We start from the raw sequence: 21112 nt of genomic DNA on the forward strand, positions 1-21112 counted from the left end.
GATTCGAACGGATCGTGGCCTCTGGTTGCCCGAACCAGTCGTTCCTCTCACGATTATTAGATAACATGGCACGACTCGAATGTTCTCGATCGCAACAGTTCCTACCGTTTCGAAGTTCTAGCTCTATTGCTTCGCGTATATAAACCTTGTCCCCCGTGTCGCTACAAGCCAAATGGTCGCTCAAAACAACCGTACGAGTTTCGTCTACGGTCGATCACGACCATTACCACGAAAGCCCTACATGTACCATGACCCCCGGTACAAGCGACGAGGCCAATCCAATGATATATCCATTGATACCGATACGTATAAATTTCTAAGCAACCGGATATGGTACTTCAGCGGAAAGACCCCAACATCCGAACAGGGCATAAACACAGTGTTTAACGCGATTGAGCTTAGTCACCACAGCGATGGTATTTAATCTATTCAACCTTCGGTTATTCCACGCGAAACGTGGACGAACAGACTCGGTGATTTTTAACATTTTACTTCGGACAGTACGGTTGTAATTGTACAATTTCCTGTTCGGAAGATTTTAATATCACGTTTTCATCTCTCTATCTGGAACAATGTATTTCCTTTTTAATTACACAGGTGTAAATTTGTTTTTCTACGCGAATGGGTTCTACTCGTTTATGAATGCGGAGAAATGAATAAAGAAATACGAACAAATAAAATTGTCCGAGATTAATAACCGTGAGTCTGACTCATAGTTTCAGTTCAAGGAAAATTACAGTCGGTTGGCAAATAACGACGAGAATGACGTTATTGTTGTAACTATCGATAAGACTACGTTGAGAAGTTTGCCTCTTCGTCGATAGAGTCCGTTTCGAGAAGTTCTTCGAAAGTTCTTTAACTTCGAGGGGAAGCGTTCACGGGCCAGTGTGGATCGTAGTACATTCTTTGTACACGATTGACGAAACACATCGATTCGATGAAACGGATTGGAAACAACTATACCAGGCCATCTCGTGTCTGGTCGAGGATGGAAATAAACGGCAGTCGAAAAAATCGAAAAAATGTAACAAGGTCCGTCCCGCCACGACCTTGTTCTCATAGGTACAATGGCAACCACTTTTAAGCAGAAACGTGCGATTCTTTTTGTACAGGTGGGATTCATCACGCTGTACCGCGTATAAAACTGGGGGAAGACGTTCGAAATATGAATACTTAACAAGGCGTATGCTTTATTCAGGGAGATGTTTAAACGATCCGCCATCCAATAACCATTTTCCGAGCCGTTTCTGCATTTAAAATATCTCATGAAGTATTCACTTTCCGAACACCTTCCCTTGATACTTTTATACACGGGGTACGGCGAGAAGAATCGATCCAGCTACGTAAAGACGTACGATTCCACCTGAACAAAAAGTGTAACCTCGCTTCACAGGTGCATCGTCGCGTTTGTGGACCTCTCATCGACGAAATCGTTGCGCGAGAAATAATTAAAAACATTCCAACGAATATTCTACGTGTATCAATTCGTAACGTCAAAATGATCCACAATATCGTTGGTACATCGGGTTACGCTTCTCTCGTCTAGGTCTCGATGATACTTAATTGTAGCAATACCGTAAGCAATGACGTGTAAATTTTACCAATAGACGGTGGCAAGATATTTCGATATCTGTTTCATAACTCGATGCAATAATTGGGAGTTGATACGTATCGGTATTAGGGAACAGAACCGCCACATCCAGGTGTGCAGGTTTACCGCACGAGGGTGGCTAAATCAACGGGATCGGGATTCGGTTAATTAGTTGGAAAATAAAAATATTGAATTATTCCATTAAACCCGTTCAGCTTTCAAGTATTTCGTGCTCTGCGTGGACGTTTCCGATTTGGCGATTGTCGACGACATTTCACTGTTCGCAGTACGAGAGTAACATCCATTGTTACAATCGTAATATTTTCTTCTCGATAGATACGTATAAATATAAATTATATTCGATCGACAATCGTTTCGACTTTACTTTAATTTCCTTCCAATTTCTACTCATCAAAATTTTTATTTCTCCTCGATCAATTTCCAGCAGGGAGAGCAAACACTTGGTCCATCGATTCACTTAATATCCTCACACTGCTCTCATATTTAAAAGTGGTATTAGAAACTTACCTACAAGTGTGCAAAATGCCTAACTTTCTCTTCTGAACACGTTTGCAAGCTTTTAGAGACAAATTTTCTCATAGGAAGTTGTACTCGAAATTTTTAATTCTCCTCGATCAATTTCCAGCAGGGAGAGCAAACACTTGGTCCATCGATTCACTTAATATCCTCACACTGCACTCATATTTCAAAGTGGTATTAGAAACTTATCTCGAAGTGTGCAAAATGCCTAACTTTCTTTTTTGTACACGTTTCCAGACTTTTAGAAAAAATAATTCATTCGAAACTTTACAGAAAACTGGTGCCATCGTCATCGTCGACGAGCAGGTCACCGAGGATCGGTTCACGACCGGTGGAAACGCTCGACGAACGAATTAAGAGTGAACATCGATTCGATAAAGCGAAAAATCGAGAGTTTGGTGCTACGTTTCACGAAGGAGGGGGGCAACGGGAAGTTTCCGACCTCGAAAACGAATAGCGAACATCGAACCCAAGACTACGATCGAAACTTCGCGATACAAACGCTGAGAAGTTCCTTCGGTGGCTGGTTCTATTGGGCACACGTGGTCTCAGCCTCCCACCTCCTCCTTTTTTTCTCCACGTGTGTCAATTTACTTTTGCACGTTAATAGGTCCTCCTCCGTTCACGGATATAAATAAAAATAAATAAATATCAAATCGTTCTAAAAGTTCGTTCTCGGTCGTGGGATGCTTTACTGCCTCTGGCGTGAATCGACCGCTTCGCAGACATTAAACGAGATGATTTCTGTGCACGGAGATACTCCTGTCACCTACCAGATAATTCAGAAATAGTATCAACGTTTCGAAGCGGGCGTGTAGTTGTCTTCCATTGCGATAACTCGCGTCTCGACGTTCGTTCGGAAGAAACAACTGGACGTCGATATCGGGACGTTGTCCGTCACCTGCTCCGTTCCCTCGATCTTGCCTCGACCGATTACCATCCGTTGCTTTTGTTGAAAAATTGATTCGTCGACAAATTCGAACGAGTTGAAAAGTCACTCGGATCTATTCTTCGCGAGGAATCTCCTCTTTCGAGTACAGGTATCGTGCAACTACTCGAAAGACGAGTGTCATGGAACGAAACAAAGTACATTTGATCCGAGAAAGTTACAGGTCGAGCGAAATATTGTGTTCCGAATTCGCGTAAAAGATTCGAACGACCCGATAAAAATTGCGGCTTGAAATAATCCGCGCTCGATAACCCACAAGCTTGACTCGTGATAACGCATTGGTTCGAGCGGTGCACCGACGCGTAAAGCGTTTTGGTTCGGGTGTTCTCTACCTCGTCTGTACGAGGTCGGTCGGGTTAAGTAGTCGAGGGCTGTACCGGGATCGAAAGTCCGGTACACGCCGTTGGAAATTCGTCGGTGCCCGTTGGCCACATGTGGTCCACGAGCACCGCACGACGTGCGTTTGTCCTCGCGGTTCCTCGGTCTGTGTACGCGGCTTTTTACGCGAATGGGACGCGGCTGTGTGCGTCGAGTTCGCGTAGGTTGCGGAGGACGATGACCAGGGTCATAGTCGAACCCAGTGGAGCACTTTCGGCGTCGACGGATATTCGGGGAGCCGCGAATAGGGCCGACGGTCGCCGACGAGTAGGTGGGGAGTGAAACGGGGCGGGGTGGGGGTGGACACGGATAGCGAGTAGGAGTGGGGGAACAGGCGCTCTGCCCGTGGAGCGTACCCAAGAGTCGGGAGTTTGCGCGGACAGATCAATACTGCCCCCGCACGTGAATGTACCCCCACTCTGTCCTCACCGTGCGCTCTCGCTGCCAGCCGTGACCCCCTCCCTGCGTCCGTTTCACGGATCTTCGCGTCTCTTTCCCTAAAAAATCTCACCGCGTCTAACCCCGCGTTCTCTATCTCACCCCCATTCTCTCTCTCTCTCTTTCCTACGACGCCACTCCAAGCGTCCCTCTCTTCACGCGCGCGCGTGCACACTCCGTTATTCCCCGTTTCACCGGCACCCCCCCACCCCGCTTCTCTCTCTCTCTCTCTCTCTCTTATTTTTTTTTTCACCGCTCGCGCGCGTCTGAGTACGCGCGTCTTTCTCTAGCCGTTTCGAGATCTCGTTCCCACGACTTTCGCTCGCGTGTCGCGATTCATTCCCACCCGTTTGGTTTCTCCTCTCTTTCGTTGCCTCGTCGTCGTCCAGCCCGGTTCGTCGCTAACGCGCCGCTTAATTCCTCTCCTCCGCTTTCTCACCCTCGGTGCCCTCCACCCCTTGTGCCAACACTTTGGTAGTTCGAGGTATCGTTTCCGGTGCGCGGATCTTTGCGCGGCGCGTCTCCACCTTTTCTCCAGGGTACCGGAGAAGGGTAGGAGAGGAAAAGGTACACATTCCCCGTTTTCCGGCGCGGTGAGACCTCGGTTCGTTCCCGTGAGTCTTTCCTCGACGTCTTGAAATCATCCTTTCCCTCCCCTGCTCTTCGTCGTTGGCTCCTAGCCTCGGTATCGCTGGTTTGATTCTCCTTCTCTTTCTTCGTGACGAAGGAGGGGAGGTTCATCGTTCGTCGTCATCGTCGTCGTCGCTTTCGGTTCGCTTTCACCGTCGATTCCGAGGTCGGACGGTTTTCGAACCGACGATCGCTCGCGACTAATATCGAGGACCCCGGTCTGGCGGCCACTTTCATCCCGACGGGTCCCCACGGGAAGCCTGTCCCCCCTCCTCGACCCGCTCCGCCACGAGCGTACGACCCTTCTCTCTATTTGTATCGTAACCTCCCCCGTAACCTTCCTTTTTATCTTTCTCTGGTGATTTCGCTCCCTCTTTCGTCCTCTCGTTGCTCCCCTAGCCCAGTATCTCCGTTTTCCTTCCGCGCAGCTTGGGTCTCTGTCGTTCGTCCCTCTCCGCGAACACCCTCCGTATACCTACTTTTATCCCCGGTCTCGCTTCAAACTCTCTCTCTGGCCCCCCACCTTCCGAGAATCTACTTCTCTCTTCGCTCTAGACTCTATCCCCGGTTCGCTTTGTCTCTAGGCTCTCCCCTCTCTCTAGACTTTCGACTATCGTTTTAGCTCGACCGTTCGTAGAGCGGAGGCCTCTCTCTTCCTGTTACTGCGCCGACAGTTTCTCTATCCCCCCCCCTTTCGATCCTTCTCTCTCTCTCTCTCTCTCTCTCTCTCTCTCTCTCTCTCTCTCTCTCTCTCTCTCTCTTTCTTTCTCTCTCTCTCTCTCTTTACCCGTGGGCTCCCTGGGTTGCCTCTGTCCGTCGGTTTCCAACCCCTCGTTCAAGCCACGATCACCCCGCTTCTTTCTGCGCACACAATGCCGGCCGTCTCCGTCCCGTTCGCGCGCGCCTAGATCTACCCCCGGTCGTCGTGTTCTATTCCGGCGGTGTATCGTAGCTTCTTCTTCCCTGTTTAAACGCGGCTCTCCTCTGTCGCAGCTTCCCTTGATCTTTCCCTTTGTCGCGTCTCTCTGTGTTTGCAGTTCTACCTGGCCCTCTCGACTCCGTGCGCCGGGCCAGTCGTTTCTCCCGTGTCCCTTCGCGTTGCAATCTCTACCGTTTCTCGTCGTCGGTTCCTCCATCCACGGTCGTTTCGTCTCGTATTCGCGCGCTTTTCCATATTTTTTTTTCATTTTTTCTTCCCGATCCACGGAACGACATCGTCGCCCCTATTCCATTATTTCTCTTACGGTTTGCTCGCGGGCTAGGATCGTCGGTGTTTCTTCGCGTTTGCACGCTCGTCTAGCTCGTTTCGTGTTTGTAATCTCGCGGTGGTATACTTCTTTCCCCGTTTGTCCCGGTTTCGGTTAGTTTTGTACACGATTTCGTTACGTGTACCGTGAGTCTCGAGATCGTCCTCCCGGCTCGACCGCGAGGAGTATTTAACCGCGTTTCGTAATTTTTTCTCGGTTCGTCTACGTCGCGGGATTCGTCGCCTCCCTCGTTCCGTCCGCTCCTCTCTCGTGCACGCGGCTCTCCTCCCCATCGGCAGCTTCTATCTTTATCTCTCTCCCTCTGCGGCACGACCCCCTGCCAAGGTGGCGGTCCAGCGCGCAGATCGTGTCAGCCGTACGGGATGCTGAGTCCGGAGTAGATTCAGTCGTACGCCTGGCTCGCTCCTGACGCCGTCACTGGTTCGCGTTCGGTCGCTCCTCGAAAGCGTCCGCGTGCCGCCCGAGAGCTGACGAACACCTTCGTCCTCTAATCGCGAGTCGAAGATCGGACGGAATCGGAACGATTGTCTCCGATCGCGATCCACCTGGCCGGGCCGGTTTCGAGTGCCCGCTGGAGAGAACCGACGGGGGTAGCATGGGGATTCTCACGTGAGAGGCGTGTTCCGGGGTAAGTCGCCATCGTTGCGTTTCTTCCTTTTCTTCGTTCCTTACGCGTCGGTGGACACGTACCAGACGGAACGATTCGTTGAACCGGGGGGTTCCCCTGGTCCTTGAGGAACGACGCCGACTGGTCCGCGAGAGGCTACGTGGACACGTTTCGTTCTTGGGACGAACAAAGGGCCGATTTCTATGATGCCCTCGGACACGGAACGTTACGGAGCGATTCGAGAAGGACGAAAGCGATTTTAGTATTCGTAACAACGAACGTGAGGAGACGTAGACATTTCTTGCGTACGAAGTCGTCAGTTGAGAATGTTTTCGCGATTGTTCTTAAAGGACCTATCCTGGGTGGTATTATTGTTGGATGATGGTAAAGAGAATAGAAAGAGGACGTAAGAATAATGTTTCTTTCGTACAGAGTCGTCGGTTGAGAATATTTTCGCGTTTGTCTTTGATAGATCTGTCAGCGTTATTGTTGAACGAAGAGAAATGAAACTTTCTGAAGAATATTGAACGTTCTTCGAACAATTAACGAACGATGAAGAAAAGTGTCTCCGATACTGATCGTCAGACTGCGGATTTGATGCATTCGTGGCTTATACGAGTGTGAAAAAGTATGCTAAACTTATGCAGAATAGACTTGCCACTTGCGAGCAATGATACATTTTACATGTGTTTCTCGTATTAGCATATACGCTGGAAAGATTCTGTCTGGATTGAATACGTATCCTACGAGAGTGTCGCTTCGGAGAAAACGTTCTTTTCGAGAACGTTGGTCGTCGTGTGTTCGAAACGTAACCCGCCTAAACAGATCGACTACTTTACGTATAAACGTTCGTATCTTATTAGTTGCAACAATGTTTGCCCGAACAGAATCATTTTCGTACTGCTCCGTGTCTGAACCAATACACAGTGGATGAAAATTCACGATAGAAACGGGGTCGAGGAGATTCCGAGCCTCGAAATAAGGTGAAAATGTAGAATAATAAAATTGCATCGATAGCTTCGTTTTCGAGAGAAATAACCGATAAATTCTACTATAAACATTATGGATTCTACTATAAACGTTTCCAGTGTCTCTCACACAGCTTGAGAACGTATTAATGGGTAAGCACTGATAGTAAACAGTGCCTGATATTGTATATCGTATGCAAAAGCAATCACAGTAACTATCTGCAGTGACTACTGACATTCGTAACGCCAGTCACCTCGGTCAGCTGCACGTGGACTAGATCGATCTTCAAATGCTTTTTCCTCGAAAACGAAGCCTCCGATGTGATTTTATCACTCTATATTTTCGTCTTGTTTTCAATCATAGAATCTCCCCGACATTGTTTGTACCACGAATTTTGGTCCACGGTGTACAAATCCACCTTAACGGTACGCGAAGCACAGGTGATCGAGAGATAGGTGCACGAGGTGCAAGCGATCGGGGGATGCACGTCAACGTAGATTTCCCCGCAATCGAGGAATTCGTTGAAACACAAGCACGGTGTCGTTGTCAGGATCCACGCATTGACGAAGGAACGCGTTTCAGGGGTAGATTGGCGGAGTTACGCAGGATGAGTCACAGCTAGTTTAGGGTGGGTTTTGTATTTTTTCGTGAACGAGAACCCGGAGAGGAGTGACGGAGAAAATAATCGAACGTGTAAAAACGTGAGTTCCTGTAGAATCGAATCGATATCGGCATCGAGAAATACGAGACAACAATACGGTGGAGATTTTTCGAACAAACGTTCCACCGTGACGCAAGGAGCACCCTACGAGCTGTTTCTTTGTACTTGTTCTCGATGAATTAAAAGTGACTACGAACGAAATTAAATCGGACTTTCAAATCGAATCTCCACCTTAAGTCGAGTCAACGTTTTACATTCAAACGTTCGTGAAATGCAAAGCTCGGGTTCTCGAGTGTTTGCATCCAATGTTCGCGAACTGTGATGGTGAAATGCTTGAATATACCCTCGATAAAGGAAGCCATGCTTTACCAACAAACTCGATCTTAACTCGAGCTGTAATACATTTATTCCCGGGAGCACTCGTAACGAATTAATTCGTTTAACCTTTAAGCTTTCCTCCATTCGAGGATACGTTTAGAGTTTCTTCGACAAAAATGTTCCCCGAATGTATGGAACTCGAGTTCATTAACACCGTGAGACGACCAAAGTAATATTGGTAACGCGTCCAATCTCATTAATTGATATAGTTCCAAGAGGAACAATATATTGGGTTGTTCGGAAAGTCATTTCGTTTTTTTTAGATATTCTCCATTTTGGAAAACGAAATGACTTTCCAAACAATATTAATATTATGAGAAGGCAATGAGTCGAAAAAGACCCGAGGAACGCACCAGGCTCGAGGAAAGGTTTCGTTTCGAGAAGGTGCAACTGCAGCTTTTGCAGATTGTTGCATATATGGTGAAAACCAAGTCGAAAGAGGTTGGAGTTGAATTTTTCTTCTTTGTTATCTCCTCTACGTTCGAACGAAAGAAAAGAGACGCATCCAGTTGCAATTGCATGACTCAGCCTGTGGATTCTGGTAGTTAAAGTTAAGGACCTCGGGATCTATTCAACGTGGAGGATGTGTGCTCCACATTAGGTACTTCTGGCCGCTTCACCGAAGCGAGTGCAGCCCCTTGTATTATTGATGTATTCTCTTCGTTAATAGATTGCAAACGGATGTTCATTGGAAAAATAAATTTCACATCGATCGATTCGTACAAACAAGCCAGCTCGCGGAGCTTCAATCGCGTTTCACCGTTTACTCTTAGTTTCTTCGTTTCTTCTCGGGTCTATAAAGACCCGAGAAAAGCTCTAAAGTTAATATTAAAATCTATCGGATAGGATGGATGCTCCATCGTTCGCGAGAACTTAATATTTACATTGCATTTTTCTCTCTTTATCACAGTGCGGTGGAAAGAGAATACACACTTGTGACATTAATTTACGTCATCCTTCGAATAATTAGCAACCATAATTGTGGCATTGATTTATTTAGGACTAAAGTAAAACTATTTTTGTTACGATCGGAAAACTATCACCGTATCCTAAGCAATACGTACCACTCCGTTCACGAATGATTACCTGTACGAAAGAAAATTTTTTGCAAATATTTTGAAAACATTCCAATAAACTTTTCCGATGAAAGAATATTTTTCAAAGGGGTGGTCTGCGTACAGAAATCTGAGGCAGCCTTGCTCTCGAAGATCTGACTTCGGGATCTAAACAATACAAACTACTTTATCCACGAAAGCCTGTACTCTTTCAAAAAAAAAAATATTCTAGCTAAAATGTTCGAAATATTCCAAAAAAAATTTCCACCTCGAAGTATAATATAGATTCTCTCCAAAGGATGTTCCATAGTGGTACAAATGGGTTAAACCGAAGAAACGACGAGAACGCACTTGCTCCATCGCGGGAGAAAGAGGAATAATAAGCCGGTCTCGATAACATCGCGAACCGGTGTCTAGAAAATGATCGCTCCTCCGGTCTTCCAGGCTTTGTCACGGAGCGTCGGTTGTTCCGTGGGACTCGATTACGCTCGCCCATTTCGCTAGCACCGGCTTAAGGAGCATTCTGTGCCGCGGTACCATAAACAAACCCACCCTTGATTTCGTCTCTCACCGCCCTTATCCTGTCCCCCCACCCTCGACCCCTTTATTCTCTCGTCACTCGCGGAGCCGACGACAACGTCCGCAATCGCGGATATCCTCGTTCCGAAAATGCTCGAGCGATCGAGCAACGAGTATTTCCTCCGCGAGAGAACAGCCACCAACGAGTCCCTTAAACTTATTCCCCGCTCGGCCCCTCCCCCCCTCCACGTGCCGTTTAACCCTCGAGTTTCACCGTTTCCTTCGCCAGTCGCGTTTCTTCGTTCCGCTCCATCTCTTCAGCGCTCCCGCCGTCGGTCTCTGAAACGCCTTTTCATTCGTCGCGGGGTGGGGCTGCGCGGAGTGGGGGGTCAGGGGGCGCGCGATTCACTCGGCGTTTTTCGACAAAAATTCGTAACGAGCCCCGGTTATTTATTCCCGACCGCGCGACCCGTTTCCGCTCGTTAATTTTTTCGTTACACTTAATTAGTAAGCGATTTCGCCGGTAACGAACGACACCCTCGGTTCCCTCTTCCACCACCCCCGTCCACCCACACATCGTTCGCTCTCGGCCAATTACACCCAGCCGCGTTCGCTTCTTTATGTATTTTTTTTTTCTTCTTTTTATTTTTTCCCCCTAGTTTTCCCACCCAACGACGAATCGTGAAAAACGCACCCCCGTGAGCGAGCGCGCACGCCCTCCCCTCCCCTCTCCTCCTCCTTTCACTCCACAAGCGGCCAATTGGTCGCGGCGTAACGTAAATTTATCGATTGCCGGTTTTAGGTATTTGGAGAGCTCTAATGCGATGTTTCTGATTGGGTGGAATATGTAAATACCGGATGTACTCGTTTTAATTGGTTCGAGAGAGGGGAACCGAGTGAGGGGGGGAACCAGCGCCGGTAGACACGGTGAAAGAAGCTGTATCGATGATTCTACCCACTACGGGGTGAAAACGAACGGGAGATTCAATTTAATCGGTATTTTAATCGGTAACTAGGTTTTTCTTCGCTGGAGACCGTTTATCGACTGTAACGCGAACGTCGATAACACGAGGTATCGTGCTTCGTTCCGAATGCATTTCCAACGGAATACCGACCCACCTCCGTGGGTCGCGCGACGCGGAGATTTCAATTCGCTTCAGAAGTATTATAATTAGGGGGTAATTATTTGAACGCGTAAAACGGACAAGACGTTTCGCTGAAAACGAACCGTTCAATGTATTCGTTATTTTGTATACAGGTTGCGAAATTTCCACGATTTCGAGGAGGATGTGATACGGAAGATGAGAGCTTGTTTCCGGGGTGGAAGTGACTTGATCGGTCAACTTTGTTTTTCTTTTTTTCTTTTCTCTACGGAGCGATTCGGTATTAAGCTTCAACAAATTTCAATCTGGAATTAACTCGGATTTTCAGAATTATTTGTAATACAAGTATTCCGTGGTAAATATTGTATTCATTAATGATAGTATTTGACTTGGATTTTCACACAATTTGTAATTCAAGTATACCGTTGTAAATGTTGTACACATTAACGGTATTAGGTATCATTAAAGTATTTAACTTGAATTTTCACACTATTTGTAATTCAAGTACACCGTGGTAAATATTGTATACATTAATGCGAGTATTTAACTTGGATTTTCACACTATTTGTAATACAAATATTTCGTGGTAAATATTCTATACATTAATGATAGTATTTAAATCGGTCGGGGACTTTCCTCGATTCAAACTGTAAAATACTCCAAATCGATCGAACGGAACGTAACGAAAATCATTCAAAAAATTTCACGCGCAAAAACTCCCTCTTCTTTCCAGAGATGCCTTCCAAAGAGGATAAAGATCATTAGAGACCCAATATCTACAATTCCTCGATTAAACGCGCAGGTTAATCGGTTTCAACGATCGATTTTACTAACTGAATTCAAATTTTTGATTAAACGTCTCCTCCTGAAATAAATAAACGATCGATGCCCCGAGAGAGGCGCATAATCCGAAAATTTACGTTCCCGAGTGCTCCGAATCGGTTCGAACGACGATGCTTTCACCGTACAACATAAAACGAAAATACAAAATTCTGATTAAAAAGAAAAAAAAGAACATTCACGCCTGAAGATGAAATACATAATTCCGAATAAAAAGAAAAAAAGAACATTCGCGCCTGAAAGTGAAATACGATATAAAATTCCGATTGAAAAGAAAAAAAGAACATTCGCGGCTGAAAATGAAATACATAATTCCGATTAAAATGAAAAAAAAGAACATTCGCGCCTGAAAGTGAAATACAATATAAAATTTCAATTGAAAAGAAAAGAAGAACATTCGCGGCTAAAAATGAAATATACAATTCCGATTAAAGCGAAAAAAAAAACACTCACGCTTGAAAAGGAGATACAGAGTACTGATTAAAGAAGGAAAGAGCAAAGAGAAACATTCGCGCTCGCACGCGTTTCGTCTTTCGATTCGATCGAGCTGTAACCATCCGTGGCCCCGCTTCGTCTCGCTCGATCACACGAACGGGAACAACATCGACGCGTGGTTTTCTCATTTTCTCGCGTGCTCGGTTTTCCAGATACCCGAAAAAAGAGCGGCCCCGATACGAATTAATAATGCCGAGCGAGAGGAGCGCAGAGGATCGGCTGAACTTTATGTGAGTACAGCGTCCCGGTGCCGGGTCATGACCCGACGACCCAACGTGTCCGATATCTGGGCCACACTTGAATTTTAATCCACGCTGCAATTGCCGCCGCGGTCGATTAGCTCTCTTCCACCGTTTGCCCGACGAGTTTACCGAGCTTTAACTTTTGCTACGTGCCTGCATGCCCGCCCGCCTGCCCGCCTGCCCGCCTGCCCGCCAGCCCGCTCGCCTGCCCGCCCGCCCGCTTGCACGCCGCGACGATGCTATCCGCTGGAGAACGATAACCAAACTGTGCGAATTTTATTGGATACCGTTGGCATACGATCAATACCTAACGCGCCACTGCGATCGTGAAAATCGAAGAATTTCGAACGGTACCGTGAATGTTTACCTTTCAGGTGTACCAACGTTACACAAACCGAACCACGTTTCATCGAATACTAAAGGGAGGCTCGTCGAGTTCGGTTACGTTTTTATTATTATCGTAGGGGTGAAGACACTTTGGTAATAGCAGGGGAGGGGGGTTGTAACACGGTAAATATCTCGAAATGTGTTGTAAACGTTAATACGAGTTTCTGGGTGTATTGTGTAAAACTACGTTTGAAACGCGTCTATCGTGTTTAGGTAGCTGCGAGATAGATATCTGTGGAACGAAGTTAAGTTTTTCTTGCTATTTTAAAATTCTAATACGAATATTCTTTTAGCAAATAGCAATTCTTGTTTCTTGCTTCAAATCTTCAATTTGATTTTTCTTGAAGATTTGCTGATCGTTATTTAATATTCATAGCATGTGTTGTTAATAAAAATATTTAATCGAAGTTCACAAGTGCGGAGACGAGTACTCAAAAAGAGTGAAAGTTGAAAAAGAAAGTAATGTACTAATATGCCTGTAACGATGAGTTATAGGGCTGGAACAAAAGTTTGAACGAAGAGCAGGAAGAACAATAGCTTTATTAACAAAAGCTGAAGAGACAAATCCGTGTACAGAATTTAATCTTGAATTTCTACGACCGTTTCACAAACTTTGTCACGAGGAAAGATTTCAACTGGAGGTAGAAAAAAACGAATGTCTTTCGCTTCTAACCAATTACAATTTAATTAAATAAATATCTTAATTTTTTTAAATTAAACTTGTGTTAATATCTTGTAACATGTTTGTACAAGAATTTTTATTGCAAATGTAATAACTTTTTACAAACCCCAGTCTAGATGGGGAATATATTGTGAAAGAAAATTGAGATATTTGTAAGTAGCATTTTTACTTGTTTCTACCTTTTAGCTTTTTCCTAGAAAAAATTTTAGAAAGACCGAGTTGTGGAAAGCTCGTTGAGTCCACCTATGGTTTTCTTATTATTATATATATAGAATAAAAATGGTTTCGAACATAGAAAATACATTATGGATAGGAAAGCAATTGTATATGAATCGAAATATTATTCGATATATATTATTACGGCGATACCATGATTCTCTAATAAAAAAAGAACCTAATCTCAGCCCGAGCAAATGTGTGAGAGTGCAATGTCAATAGGCAGTCACAGTATTCTGTTGTAAAATGAGGTTTCAAAGGAAAGAAAATTGAACTTTGTTTGATGTAATCTCTAAAACAAACAAAAGATCGCTAAAAAGCGGTAGAGCTTAATTTATACACAGAGGAAATGTTCAAACGACCAAGTGGTTGAAGATGGTTTCCCCTGTGGTTCGTTTGAACCGCGCTCGACTCGCGAGATCAATCGTGTTTCGAAGATAAACAAATACAGATGACGTTTCTTGTTTTCATTAAAGAAAAAAAAAAAAAAAAATACGACGGTCCGAGACCAGCAACCATTGAAACTGAAACAAAGTAAGCATTAATGGAGCATTCCGTGCAGGATAATAATTTTATTTATTCAATTTCTTATCTTTGAAAGGTCGATGCTTGATCCATTCAATCTTGAATTCTAATTTATTTTTCTCAACTCGGGCTATTGATTACCAACCGTATCGAAGTCGCCCGTGCTCAGAAGTCTATGCAAAGTAAAACCAGAGGATGTTGAACTTCGGTAAGCCGTGGAATATTTTCTTTCATCGCTTTACTTTTATCCTCGTTCAGTGGTAAGGAAGATTGAAGTTACCATTGGCGGATAAGGAATTCAATCTGGAGTATTTCTTTTTTTTAACGAACATTGAAAATGCGGATCTTAGAATATTATAAACACAAATATATACAATACATTCGTATTTGACGTGGAACGAAACAAATTGAACGAAGCTTATATCATGAAATTGAGATATACACGATTTGCGGAATTAATATCAATGTTCGTGGTTAAATCGTCTGTCTGTCGATCGTCTCTGGTAAATTGTTTCGTTACAATCCAAAGTGTCAAATTCACGACGCAATCGGTCCGTTGATATGTTATCAAGAACGAATTGTCATTCCTGTCGTGCAAGAGAGATTCGAATGGATGCACAATCAGAGTGTCAAGATTGTTCTGCCGATACTGATTGCGAGGGTCGGAAAATTAGTGTCGAACAGATTCCAGTGTTGAATGGGTCTTTGTGAACGAAGAGCTACTTGCACCCCAACTCTGCACGTCTCGAAACACGCATGCAATTAGCGATCGCCCAACTCGCCCTATTAATTAACGAATCTCCTTGGCCAACAGCTTGACAATGTTTTGGAGCTTCTCTATGAAATTACTGTTGTTCGATACACACGGATGAAGATGTCGGTTCTCGAAGCTCGAAAATCTTCAATTTTGTAACGTTAACTAGACTTTCTTTTATATACAACCACGAGACAATTTTCGGAACTGACATCTTCGAGTTTGTAGCTTTTGTCCATGCATTGTAATTAATACTACAAAATTACACTTGTTCGGTACACACGGATGAAGATGTCGGTTCTCGAAGCTCGAGAATCTTCAATTTCGTAATGTTAATTAATCACTTTTTTACATACAAGAGACTCGTTTTTACATATACTCGCGAGACAACTTTCGAAACCGACATCTTCGAGTTTGTAGCTTTTGTCCATGCATTGTAATTAATACTACAAAATTACACTTGTTCGGTACACACGGATGAAGATGTCGGTTCTCGAAGCTCGAGAATCTTCAATTTCGTAATGTTAATTAATCACTTTTTTACATACAAGAGACTCGTTTTTACATACACGCGCGAGACAATTTTCGGAACCGACATCTTCGAGTTTGTAGCCTTTGTCAATGCCTTGTAATTAATTCTGTTAGAGGGCAATTAGCACGGATAGGAACAAAGGTGTATTATGGATAATGTTCGAAGTAATTCAGTTACAGGGGAGCACACGGTTATCCCAGGAGAGGACAAAAGTAAAGGCCCAACGATGGGGGTGTACGTGTTAGGGGTGGTCGGCGTGATCGTGTTTTACGTGGCTGTGCTAGGTGTCGGCATTTGGGCGGCTGTCGTGAAGGAGAAAAAATCTCAACAAGGCCAGGATGCCATGATGCTAGCCAATCGTGGCCTCGGCCCGCTTCTTGGTGTCTTCACCCTAATTGGTAAGTAAAGGAACACCTTTTCACTCCTGCGGAGGAACGCTTCTCTCTTTTCATTAGGAACGTTGAACGCTGACAAGGGAAGACCGTGGACTATCGGCTTGCTACTTTTCGACTTTAAGGGTGAAACCACCCCTTACACCAGAGCCGTCTATTTGCATTTATGCTTGTATATTTAGGAAGATGTAACGTAAAAGGTACTGAAAAATGTTTCGAATAAATTTATATTGTTTCCAGTAGGCAGTAAATTAAAAGGACATATGTTTCTTTTAAATTCGTTTCCAGAAGGCAGTAAATTAAAAGGACAAATGTTTTTTTAAATTTGTTTCCAGAAGGCAGTAAATTAAAAGGACAAATGTTTTTTTAAATTTGTTTCCAGAAGGCAGTAAATTAAAAGGACAAATATTTTTTCAAATTTGTTTTCAGAAGGCAGTAAATTAGAAGGACAAATGTTTTTTCAAATTTGTTTCCAGAAGGCAGTAAATTAGAAGGACAAATGTTTTTTTAAATTTGTTTTCAGAAGGCAGTAAATTAGAAGGACAAATGTTTTTTCAAATTTGTTTTCAGAAGGAAATAAATTAGAAGGACAAATATTTTTTTTAATTTTTTCTACTGATATTAGATCCACAAAATGGATACAATATTTATACGAAACGTATTTCAATGTTTTTTGTAAATTAGAAGTTATATAGGCATAAATAAAACGAATGACTGCAATGTAAGGGGAGGTTTCTTCTTCAAAGTCGAAAAATGGCAGCCAAGAGTCATGGTATAGTTCTTAGGTTAGCTTATTTCTACAATGTTTCTTCTAAATTAATTTCAAACGACACGTAGTCTTTCTTTTCGAATGTATAACAGAGAGAAAACAAGATTAATCTCGAGTTAAGGGGAATGTGAACAGTGTCAAAGAATCTCTTAAAGTCTGATCAAATCGTCTGGCCCAATACGACTCGCAGTTCCTCTCAGGACTGATTTTTCTCTTTTCTATCTTATTAGAAAAATGTTGGGAGATTTGAAAATTATCTTCTTTCAATCCTTCTTGAGTAGATTTCTCTCGAATCGAATTGCTCGTTAAACCGAATCGATGGGAACACGTAGACGTAATTTTTTATGAGGTACCAGAAGAAATTGGTAAAGCAACGAACTCAATTATAAGCTCAATTTAGCATCGATCTACTCAGTTAGGATTACCAGAACATGGTTCCCGGATCTACCAATTCTTTTCGAAACTGTAAGTCTACTAATCTGTGCAAACTGGGATCCAATTCAATGCAAATCTTCCTAGCCGGGATTATGAGAACGTAATTCTAAAATCCCATTGGTCCCGTTGAAACAACAACTAACTTCAAATCTACCAATAGAGAATTATCGAACTATACTTCTTAAATTAGTTTACTCCTTCGACAACAGTCTTAGGTAAATCTAATTTCGAGCTCAGACTCGTCTATTCGGAATCTTTAAGACACGATTCCCAAACCATTCCGTTTCCTCTAAGACCCTAATCCTACCGCAGACGTACCTGATGAGGCTTATCAGGACTTAGGCCTCTAATATGTCTTACTCTCATCGTACGAACACTACCCTGCCTCGTTAAGAAGCTTCCTGATTCAAATAATCGAGACATCTCCAACCATCCTCGTCTCTCCAATGTCTCAAGCGTCCCATTCGCGCGCCAAGCTCTACGATTCGAGAATTCCATTCTTAAATACATTCTTTCCTTCCTTCCCCAATTTCAAACATTTCGAGAAAGAAACGCAACAGTTTGTAATCCACCTGTCCACGCGATTCCTAAACCCTCTATTGTTCCCCAGTTACCTGTAAACGACCCGAGCTACTCCGACACCAACCCCCCGATCCCTTCGATTCTTCTCGATTTGCGAACAAATTCCCAAAACATCTCCACTTCACGGGATTGATATCCCCCCTGTCCAATCGAGGCGACAAAAGAGTCTCGACATAGATTTCCACTCCTCCCCCACCCTCCTCCTCGATATAGAAGAACGTGCAATTCCCAGATCTTCCCATCAGGGGCGCGTGCTCTCGACCTGGCCGTAATCGTGGAGCAAAACCGTGAATCCCGCAATTACGTTAACCGTGGAACGATCGTCGAATTCGACGGGGAACGTTTCAACTTAACGAGGAAAACCTCCGCTCGAACACCTCCTCTTCTTTGCACCACCACCACCACCACCGCCACCATCACCACCACCCGCTCCGCATCGCTCCGATTCTCTCTAGCTCGCGAGCGGCGTGCTCGCGCGCGGTTCTTTTTATCGGGGTACCAGGCAGTAGGACACCGGGGAAATCCCGCTTTGTCGTCGCGTCAATTGCATTTCTCGGCTCGGCCGTTCCCCGCATCGGACGTTTATTCATAGTTCGCCTCTTTTTGTCCCCGTTTATTCCTTTCGTTTACGCGCTTTCATTCTGTTCGACACGCCCAGTTCCTCCCCCTTCCCATCCGTGCGCCGCAACGACGATTCGTCTTAGATTCACACGTGGCCCCGTTTCTGTGGTGAAAAATCATTTTTTTCTTTTTCTTCTTTTCTTTTTTTTTCTATTTCGCGTCCCTCCATTACCTTAATGAACGCGGCCCCACGGACGCGCGGCGAAGGGTGAGTAGGGGGGGAGAAAACGCGGGAACGGAAAATACGCTGCCGAGGCATAATTATCTCTATTCTACCGGTTGCCTCGTCTCCGCGTCCCTCGCCTCTCGAGTGAATGGGGAGGGGGGAAGAGCACCAATGGAAGAAGAAGGGTTGCGGAGCACGCGTTTCACCGTTTACCCGCGTTTGCCACCGACGTGTACGGTCAGCATCGGTGTCGCGGAGCGGTCGGGGGGAAAAATGCACGGGTCGTTGGAGTAGTAGTTTTCGTGCGGTGAAAAACACGCTTTTCTCGCGGCACGCGCGAGATACGCTTCTCGCGCCGTGTCGCCCGGACGATAAGAACTCCCCCGCCACCGCCACCGCCACACCACTACCGCCACCAACGGTCGTTGATCGTTATCGCGTGTTAAGGTTGTCCGCGTATGCACCGTGCACCCCGGGATGCGTTCGGGAGCGGGAATACCAACGAAATTGCGGGAGAATAATATTTTTCGCGAACGAACGAAGTTCCGTGCAAAGAATCTTAACTTTCAACCATTGAAACGTTCAGTTCCATTTATTGAATAAAAATTGTTTTCGAAGGAAATTCGGTGCAAGGAATCGCTGTTTAAGTTTGAAGCATTGAAACGTTCAGTTCCGTTTATTGAATAAAAATTGTTTTCGAAGGAAATTTGGTGCAAGGAATCGCTGTTTAAGTTTGAAGCATTGAAACGTTTAGTACCATTTATTGAATAAAAATTGTTTTCGATGCAAGGAGTCGCTCCTTAACTTTGAAGCATTGAAACGTTCAGTAGAAGGGTCTTTTGGTTAAAAATATCCTAATTGTTGATTTATATGTTAAACGTCTTCGAGAAGAGTTTCTAAAAATTATCTGATCTTTCGGTCTGTCAAAGTGACGTAACTCTTTAAAGAACGAATCTGATAGTATCAGTTAGAAGAATCGATTTTTGTTTTGTTTACTTATGACAATTTATTTTAGTCTTCGACAAGGTTTGTGTATTTATATAACGTTCTTGGCTGGAATTTCAGCGCCGTAGGTGATAAATAAAGGTGTGCTATAATAATATAATTAATAATAAGATTTACTTACTTTTTTTCTTTAGTAGAGAAGATAGAGAAAAAATATATACCCGAAGAATCAAACAAGTACAAGAGAGTACCATCATCATTCATCGATCAATTTTGCTCGAAATCTAACGAGGGATGAGATGAGAATATCTATGAGAATAGTACGAAACGAATGTTCTATACACCATTTATAAAAAATTCAACTCTATATAAATCTATGAATCCCTATCGTACTTAGATTCACCTAACGAAAATGATCAGAACGTTGGTCCCTGAACGTTCAGCCATTTTCAACGATCGTAATGATCTCGTTAAAAAATATTCAACGACAAATATCTATAGAATATAAATCAAAATTAAACCACTATTAAGACGACACAATCCTATATTTACACACATCATTCCATCTAGTTTCCCCTGGATCCTTTCGTTCCTTCATACCTCTTTAGTCGTAAAACGAAACGATGTTCTTCCTAAAAATAACTGAAAAGTTTCCAAACAAAGTGCACACGCTATATTTAAACATACGGTTCGTTTCTCAATTTAAACAAGATGATCGAACATTTTTCAATCGCCTCGGTTTCTCGTGCACCGATTTCGGAAACATTGAAAACCCTATGATAAATTTAAAACAAAAGGAAGTACTTTACCGAACCCACTGTTCCGGCCATCAGCTGGTACGACCTTTGTCCATCGGTAATTCACGAAGCGTTTCCAGATCACCGGCCTCGCTCTATATAACATACTATATTCTCTCGAAAGAGCGATCGTCTCGCTTGATCGAAGGACTAATCGTGAAAAAAACCCGTATTTTTCATGCGAAGCCACGTGGGTCGGCGGCGCCTACGTGAACGGGACAGCGGAAGCCATGTTCACAAGAGGATTGGCCTGGTGTCAAGTGCCCTTCGGTTACAGCCTCAGCCTGCTATTTGGTACGCGATTGCTAGACTTTCAAACACGCATTAGCGTCTAGTGCAGGCATGTCGAACACGCGCCCCGATCCATTACATTTTGCGGCACGCTTGGCCATTTTGTTCGAAGCGTTATTATTAACCCTCGTAACGTTATCCTTTCGGTGATACACGACGCGAGGGAAACCGTACGGGTTCCACAAACGCGAAAAATACAAACGTTACGTTTATTTAAATACTTGAAATTTATTATCGAATACCGTGGCACGTTTCAACGACCAACGCACATCGAAAACCTAGAGTGTAGAACGAGTTCAACGCATGTATAAATGCGAAAAGGACAAAGGTTACGTTTATTTAAAATGCGTGAAAT

General features: G+C 44.1%; 1 protein-coding gene across 5 annotated transcripts in view; it reads left to right on the top strand.

Moving 5' to 3' along the window:
* Positions 1-6159: 6159 nt before the first annotated feature.
* LOC143144061 (high-affinity choline transporter 1) overlaps positions 6160-21112 on the top strand; it is a 33771-nt gene continuing 18818 nt past the window's right edge. Inside the window, exons 1-4 of one of the 5 annotated variants that reach the window (XM_076306069.1) lie at positions 6160-6422; positions 12574-12651; positions 15933-16157; positions 20653-20760. In XM_076306069.1, coding sequence (XP_076162184.1) covers positions 15986-16157; positions 20653-20760 — 280 coding nt within the window. In that variant the 5' untranslated portion in view covers positions 6160-6422; positions 12574-12651; positions 15933-15985. Of the gene's footprint in view, positions 6423-12573; positions 12652-14146; positions 14682-15932; positions 16158-20652; positions 20761-21112 lie in introns of those variants that run through there. The other 4 variants (XM_076306070.1, XM_076306067.1, XM_076306066.1 and 1 more) reach the window with 4 other exon arrangements.

Source organism: Ptiloglossa arizonensis, chromosome 3 (genome assembly GCF_051014685.1).
Source record: "Ptiloglossa arizonensis isolate GNS036 chromosome 3, iyPtiAriz1_principal, whole genome shotgun sequence".
In the NCBI taxonomy this organism is placed as follows: Eukaryota; Metazoa; Arthropoda; class Insecta; order Hymenoptera; family Colletidae; genus Ptiloglossa; species Ptiloglossa arizonensis.